The 22,137-nt window shown below is 34.6% G+C and overlaps 1 protein-coding gene across 1 annotated transcript; it reads right to left on the bottom strand.

Moving 5' to 3' along the window:
- Positions 1 to 389: 389 nt before the first annotated feature.
- Positions 390 to 21,460, bottom strand: LOC121417798 (low-density lipoprotein receptor-related protein 5-like). The gene is made up of 5 exons (XM_041611535.1): positions 21,166 to 21,460; positions 19,843 to 20,011; positions 14,761 to 14,891; positions 11,280 to 11,570; positions 390 to 742 (listed from the first exon to the last, which is right to left on the bottom strand). The coding sequence occupies exons 1-5, from the start codon at positions 21,458 to 21,460 to the stop codon at positions 390 to 392; spliced, it is 1,239 nt and encodes a 412-aa protein (XP_041467469.1).
- Positions 21,461 to 22,137: the final 677 nt, after the last annotated feature.

Below are 22,137 nucleotides of genomic sequence, written 5' to 3'. Positions count from 1 at the left end.
GATGGTCTTTCCGGTCACTTTATATTTCAATTTTTGAAGCACTAAATAATTATTTTCGAACGCAATTTTTTTCTGGCCTTTATTTTTGTAACATATCACAGACACAGGTGACAAGTGTGACCTTCTAGCTCAGATTTTTAAAAAGTCAAACCAATGTTAACCAATCACTTCAATTTGTTTTGCTGCCGCCTCCTTATGTACAAAATGTTCTCCACCACCATTCTAGGTTGCAATAATCTTATCCAGAGATTTCGCATTTAACACGGAGACATTCTCTACAACGCACCGATTCCTTTGAAAATTGTGTGTTGTCAGAACCCTGTTCAATTACTTTATAATTATATTGACGACTACGGAATATAGTACTGATTTTATTTTTGAGTTGATGCTTATATGAGGTTAATGGCAATTGTTATAACACCAACAGAAAAATGGTATTGATGGGGATATGGGAGGTGAGACCTACCAGAGGCTTTTCGAACCGTCACTGTAAATGTGCATGTGTCGCTGTTTCCTGCAGCATCTGTGGCTTGGTAAGACACCTGAGTTGCGCCAACAGGGTAATGCCCGCCATTCGATCCTGGTCCTAGGAAGTCCATTCTGGGACAGCTGGACAAACTGTTTAAAACGGGTTCAGCCCAGTAGACTGGCAATGTGTTGACAGTGTTGGTGGCGTTGTCGTCAATCTCAACTTCGATGTTCTCAGGACATCCTTCTATGGCAACTGGTTCGTCATACAGAACTGTTTCACGAGTAAAATAAAATCCTTTACTTAATCATAATACGCCTATTAGGCATGAAATTTCATCTACATAATCTAGTAAGCCTTCATGACATACTATCAAACATTCTATAAGCAATAAATCCACGTTGACTTTGAAATTGGCTTTCTGTTTAAGTTCAATTTTTAACAAGCCTCCAATTATACAGTCGTTTTCGATCCACCGTGGAACATTTATTTTAACTTTGATATAGGACAGAAATAATATATAACAAAACTATAATTGTGTGGCAGAATTGTGTGCAATTGTACCTTAGTTGTCAGTACAATTGTGCTTGGTATGTGATTTCTTGGTCTAATCAGGGATTTGTTGGTGACTAACAGCAGGTTATATTTCACAATTGTCACTGTTGTACATCATGAGCCGCATATTAACTAAATGCTCTGTCTATCACATTGATAAGTTTAGTTTTTCTACAGATATCCTGAAGTAAAATCCATAAAATTGTCAAAGAAATAAAAAACTTAATCATTCAAATACCCCCCCCCCCCTCGAACTTTTCTAGTAGGCCTTTCATGATGTACATATCTGCATGAATGGTATGTCATTCGAGATAACACAATCTCAACACAGTAGCTTCCATCGGCTTCTCTTATCGCTTTTGTTGGTGTGTCTGCCAAACTGTAATCTGTGCAAAATACGGGCAAAATGCATTTCGGTATCGGTAAAACACTGTTAAGTTTGTTTTATTTGTTTCTAATTTGTTTCTCTTGGAAAACTTACAGGAGACATTGCTTTGCTGGTTACTGCTTAAATGAAGCTCTGGCACATGAATCATGACGAATGTACCCCACCTCAATCCCTATTTTAACTTTGTTAAAATATATGTCTTTTGGAGACCCCGAAGTGGCAAAACTGCATTCCCCCGCGGCATTCCCGCTACTTTACAAACCAGTTTGACTTATATTATCGACTTGGAAAAGACAGATGTATGAGACATCAGTTAACATGTTTCCTGAAGATAGTTTTTTTTTTTGGGGGGGGTTTATTAAAGCCTACGTCCACGGGAGCCCTCCGAATTTATTCCATCCCCTCTCTGTATTTCGACACTAAATAAAAAATGTCTTGTTTAAAAGCCACCGGCAAGGCAAATTACGTTTTTGGTATAATAAAGCAACTTTTATATCTATATTTCATATTTATCTTTATTATTATTGTTGTTGTTCTGCAGTTTGTAATAATGCTCTAGCACAGTAAATGCTATAAACCAACAGGAGCATGCCTAGGATACCCTTTTCCCTTTTGGTTTTATGTATTAAAAAATTGTTTGTCTTTAGAACTCTTAAAAGATTACTTTTGTTTGTATTGATATCTTGGAATAGATTGAGAAGAAAATACTCTACAATTGGCATGCAGAAGAGCTGTAGTACATTGAAAAAAGAAGCCACACGTAAGCTCTATAATACTCAAACCCCGTTATTGCTTCCACTCTATTTTAAATTTAAATATTTTCAGAGCCCATTCGGAAGAAAGATACATTTCTACTACACAGAGTAAAAGCCTCTTTACTTTCTCCTCTTGAAAAAAAAAAACATAGAAGACATTGTTTTAGATCTTATAAAATAAGTTCGTGTACATGACGGTGGCCTGTCGAAGTTGCCCAACCCTTTATTTTGTTTTGACAATATCGTCTAAATGAAGCCCTCATCTGGAAAAGGGCACTTATTAAAGGCAGCATCTACATTATATAGACATGATAGAGGAGGCCCTGGTACTTGGAAGCGGGGGCTGAAGCACCCGCAAGATTTTCCGGAAGAGGGGGGGGGGGGGGTGCTGCGTGTATTATTCTCGACAGATAGCACCCCCTGGAATTTTGTAGTGCAATCCTTTTTGTTTATTTGCCTGTAAAATTAATTGATGTAAATTTGAAAATAATAAAAAAGGTTCAATGTAAAATTTTGGTCCCAAGAAATTAAACAAGCTTCAGTCCCCTCTTCCCAGTCCAAGGCCTCCTCTATATAATGTAGATGCTGCCTTTAATAAGTGCCCTTTTCCAGATGAGGGCTTCATTTAGACGATATTCTAAATATATATTGTATATATTGTATGTATGTTTTGATATATATATTATATATATCAAAACAAAATAAACGGTTTTGGCAACTTCGACAGGCCACCGTCAGGTACACGAACTTATTTTATAAGATATAAAACAATGCCTTCTTTGTTTGTTTGTTTTTTCAAGAGGAGAACGCAAAGAGGCTTTAATGTGTGTAGTAGAAATGTATCTTTCTTCCGATTGGGCTCTCAAAATATTTAAATTCAACATAGAGTGGAATCAATAAAGGGCCGTGTGGCTGTTCTTCAATTTACCACAGCTCCTCTACATGTCAGTTGAAGAGTATTTTCTCCTCAATCTATTCCAAGGTATCAATACAAACAAAAGTAAGAGTTCTAAAGACAATAAACTATTTTTAATACATAAAAGCAAATAGGGAAAGGGCATCCTAGGCATGCTCCTGTTGGGTTATAGCCTTTACTGTGCTAGAGCACTATTACAAACGGCAGAACAATAATAGTAATAATAATAATATTAAATTAATATTATTATTTTTATAATAATATCAATAATGGTGAATGTAAATATAAGAATATTGATATAAAATTTGCTTTATTATACGACACAGAAAATTTACACACAAATCACATGTCATACCAATAATCTTAAGTTTTGGGTAATATTAAATATTCCTCCTGAGTAATGACATGGATTTTTTTTCTATTTTCAATACAAACAATATATCATCTGATAATAACTATTACTCAACTGAAGATTTTACTTCTAGATTTAGAGACATGGAACATAAATTCAGTTTGCTTCATATTAATGCTCGAAGTTTGAACAAAAATTTTGAGTCATTGGAATCATTACTTTTCACTTTAAACAATTTCAAATTTTCCATTATTGGTGTCACGGAAACATGGCTTCACAATACTTCACCTAACATATTCAGTTTGCAAAACTATAATCTCATTAGGCGTGACCGGGAAGAACAAAGAGGAGGAGGTGTAGCATTTTACATCAGTGAACATTTACAATTCAAAGTAAGGAAAGAAATATCATTAAAACAGAGTGAAACTTTATTCATAGAAATCACGAAGCCAAAAAGCAAAAATATAATTATTGGATTGATTTATAGACCCCCTCATGATAAAGTAAATTTATTTTGTGAAGACCTTGAAACATGCCTTCATACTATTAGAAAAGAACAGAAACAAATATATTTAATGGGAGATTTTAACATCAACCTGTTATCCCAAAATAATGAACACGATTTATTCCTACACACAATGCATTCATTTGGCTATTATCCCCATATAAATAAACCGACCAGAATTGATAACCATTCATCAACACTTATCGACAACATTTTTTCAAATATATTAAACAGAGATATTACCAGCGGATTGTTAATATCTGATATATCGGATCATTTGCCGGTTTTTTCATTTTGCGATAATGATATTCCAAAAGAAAATATACTCAAATCGACAATGTATAGAAATGAATCTCAAAATAACATTGAATCGTTTAAAAGGGATCTTGCAATTGAAGAATGGTTGGATGTATTTCATGAGTCTAATCCAAACATTGCTTACACAAATTTTAACAATAAATTGCAGACATTTTACGAGAAAAATTTTCCCCTGATATCACAGGTCAAAAGAAAGAAGGCAAAAATGCCATGGATTTCTAAAGCAATTTTAAGATCCATACGTACCCGAAATAAAATTTACAAGGCATTTTTTAAAGAACCCTTCTATTCAAAACAAAAATAAATACAAAACTTATAGAAATAGACTAACCAATACAATTCGAGCTTCTCGCAAATTATATTATTCCGAGAAGCTTTACAAAGTCAAATCAAACATGAAAGCAACATGGGAGATTATAAATGATTTGATTGGCAAGAAACCCAAAACATTACCCAAAGATAATTTCACAGCTCATAATCTTGCAATAAATTCAGAAGATGTAGCTGATACCTTTAATTCTTTTTTTTGTTAACTTAGGACCCTCCTTGGCAAACAAACTTGACAGAACTGATGAAAATTTTGGAAAATTTCTTCCCACACCCATTAACTCTTCTTTATTCTTTAACCCAACAAATGTTCAGGAATTAATTGAAATAACAAAAAATCTAAAATCAAGCAAATCACAGGGATTGATAGAATTAGTACTTCCCTTCTTAAGCAGATCATACACTATATTGCCTCTCCTTTGTGTCATATTTTCAATCTCTCAATTAGCACTGGAATATGTCCTGATTTCCTAAAAATTGCAAAGGTAAATCCTGTTTTTAAAAAAGACAATCCGCATGAAATAACAAATTACAGGCCTATTTCTATTCTTCCCAGCATTTCCAAAATATTAGAGAAGATTATCTACAATAGACTTTATAAGTTTCTAGATACTTTTCATTTTCTAAATTCTAACCAATATGGATTCAGGAAAGGACATTCGACTGATCAGGCGTTAATACAAATATATGATAAAATTACAAATGCAATGGCAAATAAAGAACATATAATAGGTGTATTCATGGACTTGACCACCAGATATTACTTAAAAAACTTGAAAATTATGGAATTCGCGGAATTACACTATCTTGGTTTAAGAGTTATTTGTCCAATAGAAAACAATATGTAATTCACAATAATATTTCTTCTGATTTTCAGTTAATACAATGCGGAGTTCCACAAGGATCAATCCTAGGCCCCTTGCTCTTTTTAATATATATTAATGATTTGACTTCTGTAACACCTTTATTATCATATGTATTATTTGCAGATGACACCAACATTTTTTGTTCACATAATAGCTTAGAAACTTTAGTAGATATAATTAACCGTGAGTTACCAAAACTATCTTTGTGGTTTAAGTGTAATAAGCTTTCACTCAATATAGACAAAACAAACTTTATGTATTTCAAGCATACACACTTACATGGTAATGAATTTCCTTATAATATAAACATAGACAATATTCCTCTCAAAAGGAAAAGAGAAACAAAGTTTTTAGGTGTCACAATAGATGAAAATTTAAATTGGAATGAACATGTACGTTGTATAACTACTAGTATTTCTAGAAACGTTGGTATACTTTACAAAATGAAGAATATAATTCCACATACAACTCTTGTCATACTATACAATTCATTAATATTGCCTTATATATCGTACTGCAACATAGTTTGGGCAACATGTGCAAAAACTAAAATTAATACAATATACTTATTACAGAAAAAAGCAATTCGAATCTGTACTGATTCCCAATATTTATCACACACAAATCCATTATTCCATAAACTAAAGACTCTAACAGTATTTGACATAAATACTCTTCAAAGCTTACTACTTATGTTTAAGTACGTAAATAACATGCTCCCACCTTCATTCCACAATTTTTATACTCTGAATACATCTATTCATTCATGCTTATGTCGAAAGGGTGGGTGCTGTCGCGTTAGGGTGCGTCAACGCGAACGCGAAGATTCGTCCAAAGCCTCCCCGGTTTGGCCGAAAGGGTGCGTTGGGAGCGCCACGTCGCGTCGCGTTCACTTGAACGCGCCCTTTCGTCCAAAGCCCCCCCCCCCGGTTTTGACGAAAGGGTGTGTTTAATAATAATGAATAAATAAATACAAATATTTATAAGAAAGCTGAATATAAGGTATTTTGTCAAACATTGCCAATTTGCACGTAAAATAGTGGATTTTCAATCATTTAAAGCATTGACAATTTGAGGAAAAGAAAGAAAAGTTCAACTAAGAATAATAATAGTAATAATAATAATGATAATAATAATAGTGATAATAATAATAATAATTATGATAATAAAAATCAGATACCCACCCTTGCAATAAGCCACTTGGCGCCAATTTTTCACTCCAAATTCATTTATAAAAATTCACTCTTTGGGGTGAAAATTATTATTATCATCATTATTATAAGTATTATTATTATTATTGTTATCATTTTTATTATTATAGGTATTATTATTATTATACACACAACACGCACACATACACAACAGATACATCTCACAAAATATACTGAGGCAGGGTCTCAAGTGTAAAATATAGTAAGGTAGGGTCTGAAGAGTTAAACGTTGTGAATGCTGACCCGACATCAATTTTGGCCTTGCCCTTCCAGGACACATCTGCCGTAAGTTTTATAATTTTGGGGACACCAAATATCTCCAGGTATACGAATGTTTTCCTTTGTAATAAATACACACCTGCAAAGTATAAAATTGAAGGTAAGTTACTTTTTTTATTTGAAAGAACCTTGAAATCAGTCATATTTTTTTTCATGTATCAATATTACACCATAAAACATTTCCACCGAAAAATCCTCATGCAGCATGCCGTCATTGTTTTTTTTTTACCTTAAAAAGAATGTTTGTGCCATATGATGATTTATGTTCCTATGCAAATTTCACATATCACTCGTCTTTTTTGTTTGTACAGCTTTCTTATAAATATTTGTATTTATTTATTCATTATTACTAAACACACCCTTTCGTCCAAACCGGGGGGGGGGGGGGCTTTGGACGAAAGGGCGCGTTCCAGTGAACGCGACGCGACGTGGCGCTCCCAACGAGTCCAACGCACCCTTTCGGCCAAACCGGGGGGCTTTGGACGAATCTTCGCGTTCGCGTTGACGCACCCTAACGCGACAGCACCCACCCTTTCGAAATAAGCCATTCATTCATACCCTACCCGTAACTCTTCAAATTTCCATTTAATTAACCCCAAATTGCTTATTGCGCAGAGATCCATAAGACACCATGGTCCAGATTTATGGAACTCTCTACCAGAGCCTGTTAAACAATGTTCGTCTCTTCACTCATTTAAGGCAAACGTTAAATCTATGTTATTATCAGAATACTTGAAGTAAAATTTCTGTGTCGTATCCTTTTTATCGTGAATTTATTCCTCCTTCGTTTTAGTCATTACCAATATCTTCATCTTGACCATCATCATCTCCATGGCCTTCATCATCATCATCATCATCATCAACATCATCATCATATCACCATCACCCTCAGCTATTTGAAAGAATATGCCCATTCTGCTTTATCAATGTTAAAAATGTATTAATTCAATTAGTATAAGTTTGGGATTGTCATTTTTTCAAGCAATCTGCTTATGATGACAATCCTTCTCCTGCAAATTGTGAACATCATATAGTTAATCATTTTTGTCTGGAATTAAATTTAGTAATCTTTATTTACAATTTATGCCAAAAATGCTAACATATTATGTTTATTATGTTATGAAAAATGTATTATACAAATGTTATGGATGCAGAAGAAAACAATAAATCAAATCAAATCAAATCAAATCAAAAAACCGCAATTTGCCTTGCCGATGGCTTTAAAACATGATATATATTTTTTTTTATTTAAAGTCGAAATGCGGAGAGGGGATGGGGTGAATTCGGAGGGCTCCCGTGGGCTTATATAAACAAAAATAAATAACTTTTTTTTTTCAGGAATCATGTTGTCTGATGTCCCATATATCTGTGTTTTCCAAGTTGATTATGCAAGTCAAACTGGTTTTGTAAAGTAGCGGGAATGCCGGGGAGATGCAGTTTTGCCACTTTGGGGTCTCCAAAAGATATATTTTAACAAAGTTAATATATGGATTGAGGTGGGGTGCATTCGTCAGGATTCATGTGCCAGAGCTTCATTAAAGTAGAAACCTGCAAAGCAATGACTCCTGTAAATTTTCCAAGAGAAACAAATTATAAACTAATAAAACAAAATTAATAGTATTTTACCGATACAGAAATGCATTTTGCCCGTATGTATCATAGATTACGGTGTGGCAGACACACCAACAAAAGCGATACGAGAAGCCGATGGAACCTATTGTGTTGAGATTGTGTTATCTCGAATGGCATACCATTGATCGCTTTATTGTCCGATTCGTGAGTGTGACTGTGACATTGAGGTTGTTTTGGTCTCGTTTTAGCGCAATATCACGTCATACATTTTTACATATTTGCCCTCTTTCTAAGCGAATTAAGACACTAATACTGTCATGAAGCATATCAATGTTTTCGCTAATATATTCTCTTTCATGTAGAATGTTGACATTTTGTATTAATTGCTGTTATTTATAAAACAGTTCAGGATTCTTGACAAAATACTCTGTTTTAAATTATGATTTGCATAATTTATGTAAATTAGGCAATAATAAACAAGGATATCCCAATTATTTTATGACAATTTTCTTCCTTGTCTTACCCTAAGTCTTTATTTCCAATTTTAGGGCAGTTCTGGTGAAATATATATTCTGAATTACTTGTTTATAGCATATTGACATAATATGCAAATTTATGCAAATTACTTGCTTATTTGCATAGATACAGCGTGTCTCTTTGGATGAATCTTTATCTTTTGACTCAAGGAACATTTGTGCCAAGTGGGACATTTGTACTCAAAAATGCAGCGTTCAACCTCTTAACAAGTCTACTAAAAGGTTGAAAACGCATTTAAGGGCTATACGCTCCTCTCCCAGAGATAAAAGTTACTTGTATAATAATTTCAGCCAAAAACCCTCCTCATAGTAAAACATTCTTGGTGTTATATGATCTTCGTTTTGCACAAGTATACCGCTTGATAAAGCACGGTAAACATTATCTTTCAGATTTTTAAGTATTTTTAATCTAATGATCATTTTGATGCCATAAAATTATTTTCAGGATCTCATACACACTTTTAAGGCATGTGAGAAGCATAAACTAACATTCATTCGGGGGTCAATCTTAAAGTAACACATAACACAAAGTTTATAAACTGCACATTGTCTAGCGTAATTTGTCTTTTCACAGTTTTAAGTAGCCAATCAAAATTTGGTATCAAAATGACGTTATTTCGGCTTTTGATTATGTTCAGTCGATTATCCGCGCAATATTACCCTAAATCAACATGTTGAAGTAAAACTATAACAAGGGATGTATTTTTGGCGCACTTTCAACTCATTCTGGCCCACTGTGCGACGGTAGTTGATTTTGGAAGAGACTTCTGGGCCCGTCGTAAAAGGCTGTCTTGCAATTTAAAGTATGTGACATGAGGATTTTGTTTAAACTTTCGCAACTGCAATGGAAACATCAATCCGCGGTTCGTGTGCAAAATACAACGGTAACAGCGACATATCCGATTTAGGACGACTTTCCAGAGCCACATTTGGTTCCTCCCAGAGCTCGAGAGGTCGCCCGGGGGCCCACTTCCATTGACGAGTGGATACCAGGCGCGAGCACGCGTAAAAAGGGAAAGAATGGGCAAGTACGTTACGTATAGGCCTGTATGTAACGTTTAGGGTGTCGAAAACGATTTTTAAAATGCTGAAAAGGGGATTAATTTCCAATACAAGTCTTGTGTGGTTTTCTTGTTAAGGGATGCATTTTCATAATCTGGAAAGGACTTGCTTCCTTTGTATAGGGTGCTTTTCGAAACCCTATGGTCGCGCCTGGTATCTACTCGTCAATGGAAGTGGTGCATTCCCCCGAAAATTTGAATATAATGACCCATTTCGGGGGAAAGTAATACTAAATGCCCATTACATTGTATGCTAGAGGCATATCGTTTGTGTAGGAGGAGCAGGGGAAGTGGGAAAAACGCAAAGTTTGGTGGGTTTCAGACGATTAAGCCTATTGCATAATGCTGTGTAGATATCAGCGCATGCAAAATGGTTCAGCTGGAGAGGTGATCTGACCCATGGAATCAATTGCCACTGATCCACCAAAAATCCACATTAGATGCAACATCGATTCGATGGACTAAATTAAATGATTTATATCTAAGTCTGAATTCAGTAAGTTTTCTTCACTCAATATGTACTCGATCTGTTTGAAAAAACACTTTCTAATCCATGTCACAATTTACATTTCGCATGTCTCCAGCCAGCTGGAGTCATGATAGTACAGTCCCGCCGCGAGCTCAGGCAGGCAAATGGCATGGCATGTTGGTATCGTATGAAAGAATTTTGCACACGAAAAGCAAGATCTATAGGGCCTGTAACAAAAAGCTTAGCAATTATTGTAAAACAGTTTTCTACCTTCGATTGTATTGACTATAATGGACAATCAATATAGAAAATCGAGTCTATGATTATTCGTTAACTTTTGTTTTACCGGACTCTAATGTCGCGTTGTAGAGTTTGCGAAAGGTGGCTAGTGTAATCATCCAGACATTTTAAGGGGACCAGACATTGTGAATGGGGCATATCTTTCTAAGCAGATGCGTGAGCGAGCGGAGTGAGAGAGCAACAATTGATTTGAATACAAATATCGAAATATGTTAGATACTTTGACATAATGTTCAGAAAATGATATAATATTTCAAACATTTTCATTTTCATTCGTTTTTTTCTCATTTCTGACTTGGCCGTGAAACTTTTTTTCTGGGGGGGGGGATGTCCATGATTCTCAAGCTCCGCCCCCGCGCCATCTGTACCCCATGTGTTCCGAACAAACTGTTGACCTTACCATTTGAAATAATCCTTATTGTGCTTGGATAGGAGATGGTACGCTGGCTGCCGTCATTCATTGTCACTGTCTTGTTGAGGAGCCTGAAAGAAGAAAACTTTAGATCGTACTCGTATATGCCTACTCCTACATCTTCTAAACTCACTCCCAGCCAGAATAACTTGCTCCCATGCTTGCTGATCGGTGAGTAGCCATAATATTGGGTGGAGAATACCTCGATTGTCCGATCCGCGCTCCCGTCAGCATTCATTACGCCCAATCTAGTGAAGTTCGTGTAGTAAAACAGGCGGGCTGTTGCAAAAAAAAAAAAAAAAAAATTGCACAGAGTCTACAAATAAAAAAATTGCATAGATATTTTACATGGAAGCTTTAAAATGAAAGGGTTCTACAGGCTGAGGAAAATATGAATATATCAGATGAAGAATGATATGACAAACAAGGCACTGAATATTTTGTCCCCTTTTGGTAATACAGTTCTATGCATGTCTTGATGAATATTCAATGAGCAAACTGATGATGTAATATCCGCGCTTGTTCTTTGTATTTTATTACATGAATTTAGGATTGTTCTTTTTTCCATTCAAGAATTGAAATAACACAGGCAACTGATTTGATATATTTGATAATATTGCTGCAAATTATTTCATTATAAGGGAGACAACTCATTTTATTTCTTATGAATTTCGTTTAAAGTACCATTTTAACACACGAGTCTATAGGAAATGATTACGCTCATGAGACCTTAACCATATTAGCACCCGAAAATGCAGTAATTTATATACCACGTGGTCATCAGTTATCACACCTCACCGAACAAGTGCGGACATGATCATTCATTTAATTTAATTTGAAATGTTAGGCCTATTGCATGAAAATAACATGAGTCCCGGGTATTATCTAAACAAAATTAGAATTGATGCGCATAATTTTGAGGGCTAAATACCCATTTTCCATAAACGTGTTTTACAAGAAAATTTCAGCCAAACTCTCCTAACATGCCAAAGTGACACACGTATGGTTTATATGATTTGCATTTCGACCCGTCATCGGAGCATGCTACAATCGGCTTTATATAGAAATAATTTAAAGTTGTTTTTAATTACCTTTGATGTCAAATAATTATTTCATACACCTTTGTTAGACACATGGGAAGCATAAACCAATGTTTTGCAAGGCTATTCTCGAAGTAATACCCTAAACAAAGAGTCCAAAGTGTTACCCCCTTCACAGAGTGGCAGTACTTAACCAGTAAAAACAAATGAAGAGCTCACTTGCAAAAGGGGCTAGGTCCATTTTTCATCAAATTTGATTTCTTTTTCTCAATGTGTACATTTTTAGTAGCTCTATAAGATGATACCAAAGTAAAGTTGAAATTCCCATTAAAACGTGATCTAAAATGGCAAAGAAAAATTCCTTTTTTTTAAAGGGGTTAGGTCCATTTCAATTTGGTTGCAAAAGGGGTTAGGTCTACACGGTATTTTTTGGAATATTCTAAAAAAATATGAAGACAGGTAGATTTCTTTTATACCCAATTTAATGGTAGCATATCATGAAAATTTAGTTTCGCATGAGATTATTATGGGAGAATAAAAAATAACTTTCTTGAAGTGGACCTAACCCCTTTTGAAAACAAACTATTCTGAAGAGCTAATTTGTAAAAAGGGGTTAGGTCCATTGTTGATAATTTTTTATTATTTTCTGTCTCAAAACCTCTGCAATTTTAGTCATTCTGATGAAAACAACGAAAATTTGAAATTCACATGAAAACGTGAATAAATGAGGCCAAGAAAAAAAATCACCTTTTTAAATAAATTAGATGGGATTCATTTTAGTTTAGTTGCAAAAGGGGTTAGGTACACGATGATAATTTGTAAAAGAATATATTGAAGAAAGTTGAATACAGTTAAATTTCTTTTATACCCAATGTTATGTTCACATGATAGGGTATTACATCATGACAATTTAGTTTCTCATAAGAGTATTGCAGTAAGTGACAATAAAAAAACTTGGTTTTTCTTGAAATGGTAAAAAGTGGACCTAATCCCTTTTGCTAAACTCTTCAAATGATGGCGTCATATGGGTTAAAACTATGACATGTCGACTCTACGCCAATAATTCCCCCCCCCCCATTTAAATAATTTGGTAAACAAACACAAAAATAATAGCACGAAATAGAATTTGGGCGCTTTTAGGGCTCAATCTTGGCCAATGTGCGTCAAGGTTTAGTGGTTATGTTACGGTCTCGTCGTTCGACCAAAGGAACGTGGCGTGTTTTCCTTCGAGAGAAAATGCCCATATATATATATATATATATATATATATTATATATATATATATATATATATATATATATATATATATATATATATATATATATATATATATATATACAGTGCGTCCCAGAAAAAACGAAACCGAGATTTAGCGATCATTTATCATTACTTAATCATAAATAAAATAGACAAATGACCTACCAATTTAAAGCTTAGAATCTCCTCTTTCATCTGATATTACTTACATTATTTCTCATTCACGCATGAGTGAGCAAATACAATTTGAAGAAAGGATATCAAAAAACTCATTTGGCGGGGGGTATCTGGGTTTCAAAAAGAAAACCACATTTCTGAAAAGTTCAATATCTCCTCTTTAATTTGATACCTAAATTACAGAAAATGGTCAAGAAATAACAAAGTTCTGGTCATTTGAAATGAGGCTTGAATTTCAATAATTTCATAAAATGAAGAGGTTCTCCAGGCTGGCTTTCAAACTCACTCATCACTCCGTTTTGTTGACGATCAGCCATGCATTAAATCTTTTGTTCACTATGCGAAAGCTTCTGTGGGAAACCGGTGAAAACACGTTTATCTCATGAAATTATGGAAATACAAGCCTTATTTCAAATGACCAGAACTTTTTTATTTCTTTACCATTTTCTGTAATTGAGGTACCAAATTAAAGAGCAGATATTGAACTTTTCAGAAATGTGGTTTTCTTTTTGAAACCCAGATACCCCTCGCCAAATGAGTTTTTGGTATCCTTTCTTTAAATTGTTTTTGCCCACTCATGCGTGAATAAGAAATAAGCTAAGTAATATCAGATGAAAGAGGAGATTCTAAGCTTTAAATTGGTAGGTCATTTGTCTATTTTATTTATGATTAAGTAATGATAAATGATCGCTAAATCTCGGTTTCGTTTATTCTGGGACGCACTGTATATATATATATATATATATATATAATCTAGCACTTACAGTGCTTGTATAGTTACTGCATTACGAGTGCTGATTTTCTAGTTTAAATCTGAACTAGAAAATCAGCACTCGTAGTGCAGTCACTATACGTGCTGTAAGTGCTAAATTAGAACATCATTTTTTACAGTGTATATATATGTACATGTATGTGTGTGTGAGGGGTTGTGATGATGTGTATGGGTGTGATATTACTACTAGTAAAATTGTTATTATCATTGGGTTATTACTTACTGGTATCATCCGCACATCGCTCTAGTCCCATTGGCTCTGCTTTAATGGGTTTTACAACCTCCTTGTCACCAGAATTTGGATGTACTTTCGCAATTTCTGCTTCACCAGCGCGTGTTGTCCAGAAGAGGTACCTTATGAATGAAAGCAAAATAATGAAAATACCCGGGGGCGCCACTTCTATTGACGGGTGGATACCATGCGCGACCATGGAATCTCCAAAGGCACCCCCAAACACGTATTTTCCATATTTTGAAAATGCACCCCTTAACAAGTGTTGGCGTGTGAAGCCCTACCCGTATTGGAAACAAAACGATACTCTTGGCAGGCAGTCCCTGAAATGAACTCCTAAACAAGTACAGCGATATGTTATTGTTACGTCACAGGTCCGCTGGTCGTCGGTTTTAACCTTTACACATCACCTCGAGCAAATTGGACTCAAAACACGTAATGTTTGGGGCAAAAAGGACATCCTTTGTAAAACATTTTAATTTCGGTTTATCATCCCCGCAAATATCGCCCTACGCACGTAGCTTTCCTCGCGAAATGGATCCATTTTTTCATTATGTTTGTGTTTTTGACACCCTTATCACGGTACGTACGTAACGTGCCCTATCTTAAAAAATACATCATTTATACGTGTTTTTTTTTTTGGGGGGTCGCGCATGGTATCCACTCGTCAATGTAAGTGCCCCCCCCCCCGGATGAAAATGTCAATTTTTATTGAAAATGATGACATAATCGTATGATTACGAAGGGTATCGTGTTCAACAAATAATGCGAGTGAGAAGACTCTGGACATCTTTATGTTTATAAATAAAGAACAATCTGTGTCTCTCAATAATTAATGCGAGCGCGAAGCCTGAGCTGAAGAAACGCGCTTTTATAGCTCTCTTATCTTGCTCAACCAATGGAAATCCATTCCGTCAGAGAGATGTATTGACTTCTAATACGCTTGCACTATACGCTTGTGAGTCTTTACCGAATTTTTTTTATCACAATAATCTCATCTTTTTTAGAAGTTTATATCGCATTTTCAAGCATCATTTCACAGACAATATTAGTCAATAGACGTCTTATGAAATAATTCCTGATTGTACAGCAATAGAATTAAGATGAAATTCTCAATGAATCATTTTTCTTCACTTTCATGCCAATTTTTGGAGTTAATTCACTTAGGAATATTGATGAAATCAGCGTCGCGGAGATAAAGCAGCCACTACCCTCTTTTAAGTTTATTTCATCTTTTTTTTCAAATTAACATGGACCAGAGCACTTCATTTCATGTCATTTTTGTACGACAAAATTAAGATATATACAAAGCAATATACAAATACATTTTCAAATAGTGGTGGACCAAATGAAAGCTCATCAGGAACATAGTGCGTAATACATAATACATAAAACATACACAGTAAAAACGCTGTTTAAGATTTTATACAACTCTGTTTACTATATGAACCTTACAGTATTTGTTTAACCGTCTAAACAATCACGTTTAATTTATTGAAAATTAGATATTGAAAAATTAAACTTTGTTGCTTAAGATTTAAACAGTTGTTTTAACTGTTTAAACAATTACTGTAAGGTTCATATTGTAAACAGCGTTGTATATTTTTTTTTACTGTGTAATACATACATAATCATAAAAATACATCCATATGGCATAAGACAGGACAGGAAAGAAGGAGGAAAAAAACAGAGAGGCTATGATTATTTGTTAAGAGAAAGGGGTTGCTGGGTGTAATTCAAGCTGATAAGAGTTTACATGTCTTAGCTGTCTGAAGTTGAACAGAGAGATTGTTCCACAGTATAGGGCCCTGATAAAAAAATGTTGATTTGGCTAGGTCAGTGCGACACAGAGGACGATGAAATTTACACCTATTTCGTGTATTATGGGAATGAATGGATTGATTCAATATAAAATAATTTAAAAGTGACAGTGGTATATTACCATGAAAACAGTTATTCATGAATGAACCAGTTTGTAAAGAAATAATACCGTGGATTGAAAAAATATTAATTTTGGAAAATAAAGGGGAAAAAGGACGAAAATGATGTCTATGTCTATGTTTTGTAGTGTGTTTTGTTTTGTTTCTTTTCCTTTTCTTTTTTTTGCTGTCTGTTCTGGCCTGTTTTGTTTTTGTGTTTGTGCCTTTTTTGTTTTTGTCTTTGTTTTGTTTTAAGTATTCGTCCTGTCTTGTCCAAGTGATTGTCTGTTCGCATACTCCTGAACTCAGGGGGCGGGGTTATACAGCAGGGGTTTGATATAATATTTTTTTTGTTAATTGTAACATAGTGAGTGGGCATAATAAGGTTGTCCCCACTAGTATTCTTTTTTCATTTTACAAACCTTTTTAATTTACGAATTGAATTTCATCGATCAAAGGTATACTTTAATTAACTATTTATTGCAGGGAACCCATACTAACAAGCTTTGCTTTCCAGTGGGTTTCCTTTTTTCATTTCTGTATATCATATTTTGTTATGTTTTGTTAAATTTTGGAATAAAACAGAATTAATGCAATCAATCAATCAACTCTTAGTGCCCTTTTCTGTAGACGAAATATACGATTAAGATTATATTAAGATTAAGAATGATACAATAATTTAAGATCATTTTTTCGCAAAAACGATAATTTCCTAAGAATTCCAAAACATTTCTAGATATGGTACCACACAGACGACTTATAATTCCAAGACAACTTATCATCAATAATAACACCTAAGAACTTAGTACTTGACACTCTATTAATAATACGATGATTATAATATATATTTAGGATGTTATCACTAATTTTACGTGTACCAAATATTACATAGTTTTATCTACATTTAAAATCAACTTATTGGCACACATCCATTTATGTAATTTTATTAATTGGATGTTCATGGTATTGATAAGTTGAGTTGGATTAGGATTGGAAAGGAAAATACTGGTATCGTCTGCAAATAATATGTAATTCAATAAGGTTGAACATTTTGGCAAGTCATTAATGTAAATCAAAACCAGAAGGGGACCAAGGATAGAGACCTGGGGCACTCCACATCTTACAGTATTTTGTTTTGATTCCATGCCATCTATAATTGTATACTGTTGTCGTTTATTTAAATAACATCGAAATAAAACCATACCTCTGATCCCATAGTAATGCAATTTATAAAATAAAATTGAGCGATCTATAATGTCAAAAGCTTTTGACAAATCAATAAAAACTATTAATGTATATAATTTTTCCTTTTTATTGCTAGCGTAATTTTATGAATCAATTCCAATATTGCAGAAGATGTGGACTGCCCACATCTAAAACCAAATTACTGAGTACAGAAAAGAACTTAGAGTTTATAAAAAAAACTCTATTATACATACATCTTTCGAGTATTTTAGCAAATATTGAGAGTACAAAGATTGGCCTCTGATTATAAAGGTCAAGTCCACCTCAGAAAAAATGTTGATTTGAATCAATAGAGAAAAATCAGACAAGCACAATGCTGAAGATTTCATCAAAATCGGATGTAAAATAAGAAAGTTATGACATTTCAAAGTTTCGCTTATTTTTAACAAAATAGTTATATGAACGAGCCAGTTACATCCAAATGAGAGAGTTGATGATGTCACTCACTCACTATTTCTTTTGTTTTTTATTGTTTGAATTATACAATATTTCAATTTTTACGAATTTGATGATTAGGACCTCCTTGCCTGAAGCAAAAAAAATATTAAAATAATGGAATTCCACGTGTTCAGGGAGGAATGAAACTTCATTTCACATGACAATGACGAGAAAATCAAAATGTTTAATATTTCAAACAATAAAAAACAAAAGAAATAGTGAGTGAATGACATCATCGACTCTCTCATTTGGATGTAGCTGGCTCGTTCATATACATGTAACTGTTTTTGTGAAATGAAGCGAAATTTTGAAATGTCATAACTTTCTTACTAAAAATTATTTAAAAATATTTACAAATGACTGGTAAACAAATCATTTTCTTGACAACTTTGATATCTATAGAATCTTGACCAGAACTTGTATTTTCATTTTTCAAAACTATATCAAATATTTCACTTGGTTTTATTGGTTTGAGATATAACGATTGCAAATTTGGGTCATCTAGATAAGAAGCAAAATTAGTGTTAGAATTATTAATGTGTTGAGGAAGATAATTTAGTGGCAAAAAAAAGAAGGCATTTGCAATTGTTTCGTTATCAGTTACAAAGTTATCATTCAATTTTATAGAATTAATACTTGAAGATGAGCTTTTGTTTTTCCCCAAAAAATTGTATTAATACATTGCCAAGTTTTTATTGTATTGTCTTTTTAAATCATTGAATTTCTTGAAATAAAAATTACTCTTAGCTTGCCTAAGCTTTAAGGTTACATAATTTCTGAATTTTTTGTATGCTTTCTCACGATACTGTGTAGGATATTGTAAAAACTTTTATAAAGTTGTGATTTTTTCTGGCAGAGCTTTTAAATCATGCGTCATCCATACTCTTTCATTACATATCTTTTTCTGTTGACTTTCTTTTTTCATAAAGCATTTATGATATAAATTGGTAAAATTGGTGATAAATGAACTGTACGAACTATTTACGTTATCAGTTAGACTAAATGACAGATATTGAACTTAACTATAAAACATATTACTTGTGTCATCATTAATACAGCATACAGTATAAGTATCATTCGCGTTGCAATGGTAAAATACGCAATTGGTTAGTCTACGCAGGCACTGCTCTATCATCTATAGATACGCAAGATGAAATTCATACGCAATAGATAAAAATGAATTTTAATTGAAAGAAAAAATGCCATTTCATTTTACGAGATAAGATCAAATGACCTCAGACCACCGCCCCGAGTATGTGGCAACATTGTAAAAGGATATGGCGAAAAATATTTTTCTACACTGTAAAAAATGAAGTGCTAATTTAGCACTGACAGTTCTCGTATAGTGACTGCACTACGAGTGCTGATTTTCTAGTTTAAATTTGAACTAGAAAAACAACACTCATAGTGCAGTCACTATACAAGCACCGTAAGTGCTAAATTAGCACTTCATTTTTTACAGTGTACTTACTCAGAGAAGGGATCGAACAATGTAAAAGTAGGCTGCACAGTTGCGTCATACGTGTAGATTCGATTAACGGAGCTACCGTCTAGATTGGCAGATGAGATAGCACCGCCCTGATTGTACCCAGCCCAGTAGATTTTTCCATTCCGAAGATCAAGAGCGATGGATGTAGGTTCTAGGACAAAAAATAGAGCAAACCCCTTTGAAGATAACATAGCTTTACTTGGTTAACGATGGTAACTTTTAGCAGATGTGCTAAACAATGCCTTACAATAACAAACAATTCTTATTTCATATAATCCTTTTCAAATTAACTGGGCTCGCTCGGAGTAATCATGTAATAGTCTTTCTGAAATGTGCCACTTGCATGTCTTGAGAGAGTTTCATTAACATCATCTGACAAGGTCTCAAATCTAAGAACTTTGTGGGTTGAGATTGCCATAGAAGCACCAGTGTTCCTTTGTAAGTCCCAATAAAAAAGGACAACTTTCCTGAAATGGTACCTTGAAAGTACAAACCATATTTACATAATACATGACTAGGCAGCACTATAGCAGTAACTACGGGGGGGGGGGGCAAGGAGGGCAGTCTGCCCCCCTCCCCGACGAGTCACGACCCATTCAAAAGACGTATCTATGCCCCCCCCCCTCCCTGACGAGCTTAAAGACCTTTTTGCCCCCCCCCCCTGACGAGCTTGAAGACGTTTGTTGTTGTTTTTTTGCTTGTCAATATTTTTTCTGGTACGAAGTCCTTTATTTTTTAGTGAAGACCTTTTTTTCTTCGTTATCAATTCTTTCGGCCCACGGTTTTGTCCCCCAGTGGAAAATCCTAGGCAGCAACATACTTAATTTCTGAGAAATACGGGGATTTCCACGGCGATGCCACACAAATTGTTGAAAAAACCCCGCAAATCCAATCGAATATACATTTGACAAAAGCGCTTTTACCTTTCGGTTACAAAGCGACACACACACAATACTCTATGTTTGAGTCATTAACATAGCTTAGTCACCTTAGTGTATGCCATCCACTGTCCTTACAGCTAAAAAGATGGAATTTAAAGGTTTTCTTAAACTGGTCCCTAGGGGGGGGGGGCGTCTTAAATGCAACTGCATGTAGATGATTCCATGCACAGGAAAGGACATTTAAACAGCATGATGTGGATAGATTTCTTGCCGGAGAAAATTTCGCCATGGGCGCGATTCGAACCCACGACCCTCTGTTTCAAAGTCAAAAGACTTATCCACTGGGCCACAACGGTCCACTCTCACTTAAAGTACCTCCATACCGCCCTGCGGATGTATTTGAAGCGTGTTCTTCTATACTCACGGCCTGTGGTTATAACGGTTTCTTGGGGACTCTCTCCATCAATGGAAATTCGACATATTTGATCATAGTAGTAATCGTTCCAGTATATCAATCTATTCTCTGGGTCGTAGTCGATTCCGTCTACATAACTACCAAAAGACAGACTTATCAGATTGAAGCGCGATTCCAAGATGTTGCTGTCATCACTTGGTTCCGGCAGAGGAGCATGGAAAATGGCAGGTATCGTATTATCGCCGATAAATATATGACCAACGTCTGTATCAAGATAAAAATCATGAAGAATATAATAAATCATAGATTAATAAATCATAAAATATCCAAACAGTTTTTGTTTCTGTTTGTTTCTGTTTGTGGTAACTCCCGTAGGAACTCGACAGGACAGCATTTTTTGCTGGTAAATGCCAAGCTGGTATATGACCAATTACCTTGGAAATATTTTACGTCTAGGTTAGTCAGTCATAGTGGCTGATGTAATAGACGACAGATATAACTTGTGGGACTTTTTTTCATCAAAGTGGAGACAATGGCAGAGTTTGGGTTCGAACTCACAACCTTGCGATTATGAGTCCAATGCTCTAACCACTGGACCACACGACCCGTAAAAACAGTAAAAAAAACAATTACAAAATCACAATTTATCAAAAATAAAAATATAGTGTTGTAAAAGTAATCGAACTGAAATATTCTATAACTTTCCATTTTTTTCTTTTCCTTCTCTCATTTCCCTTACTTCCGTGGCCGTAAAAGTTATTGGGGGGGGGGGGGGGTGCGACTGCTTAACTTTACCAAAAAGAAAAAAAAAGTATCAGAAACTTGGAGGAGAGGGACATCTCTCGCATGCCCCACCAGTAGTAGTCCTGTCTGTGCACTTAATGTTATGTTTGAATTGACATAAGGGCCCGGAACCATTATCACATTCATGAATATTAGAACAACAAAAGCAAGAAAACAACACGAAATAATTTTTATATC

The sequence above is a fragment of the Lytechinus variegatus genome, chromosome 6 (assembly GCF_018143015.1).
Source record: "Lytechinus variegatus isolate NC3 chromosome 6, Lvar_3.0, whole genome shotgun sequence".
In the NCBI taxonomy this organism is placed as follows: Eukaryota; Metazoa; Echinodermata; class Echinoidea; order Temnopleuroida; family Toxopneustidae; genus Lytechinus; species Lytechinus variegatus.
The sequence above is the reverse complement of the archived record's forward strand: the minus strand, read 5'-3'. Positions and strand labels throughout refer to the sequence as shown.

What these genes read in the sequence shown, in the direction of transcription:
- LOC121417798 (XM_041611535.1), bottom strand. Translation starts at nt 21,460, where the DNA reads ATGATTTATTATATTCTTCATGATTTTTATCTTGATACAGACGTTGGT. An exon ending in TTGTTCGATCCCTTCTCTGA is followed by an intron (nt 14,892 to 19,842) that starts GTAAGTACACTG and finishes TTCATTCATAAG; the next exon opens with GTACCTCTTCTGGACAACAC. An exon ending in AATAAGGATTATTTCAAATG is followed by an intron (nt 743 to 11,279) that starts GTAAGGTCAACA and finishes CTCGTGAAACAG; the next exon opens with TTCTGTATGACGAACCAGTT.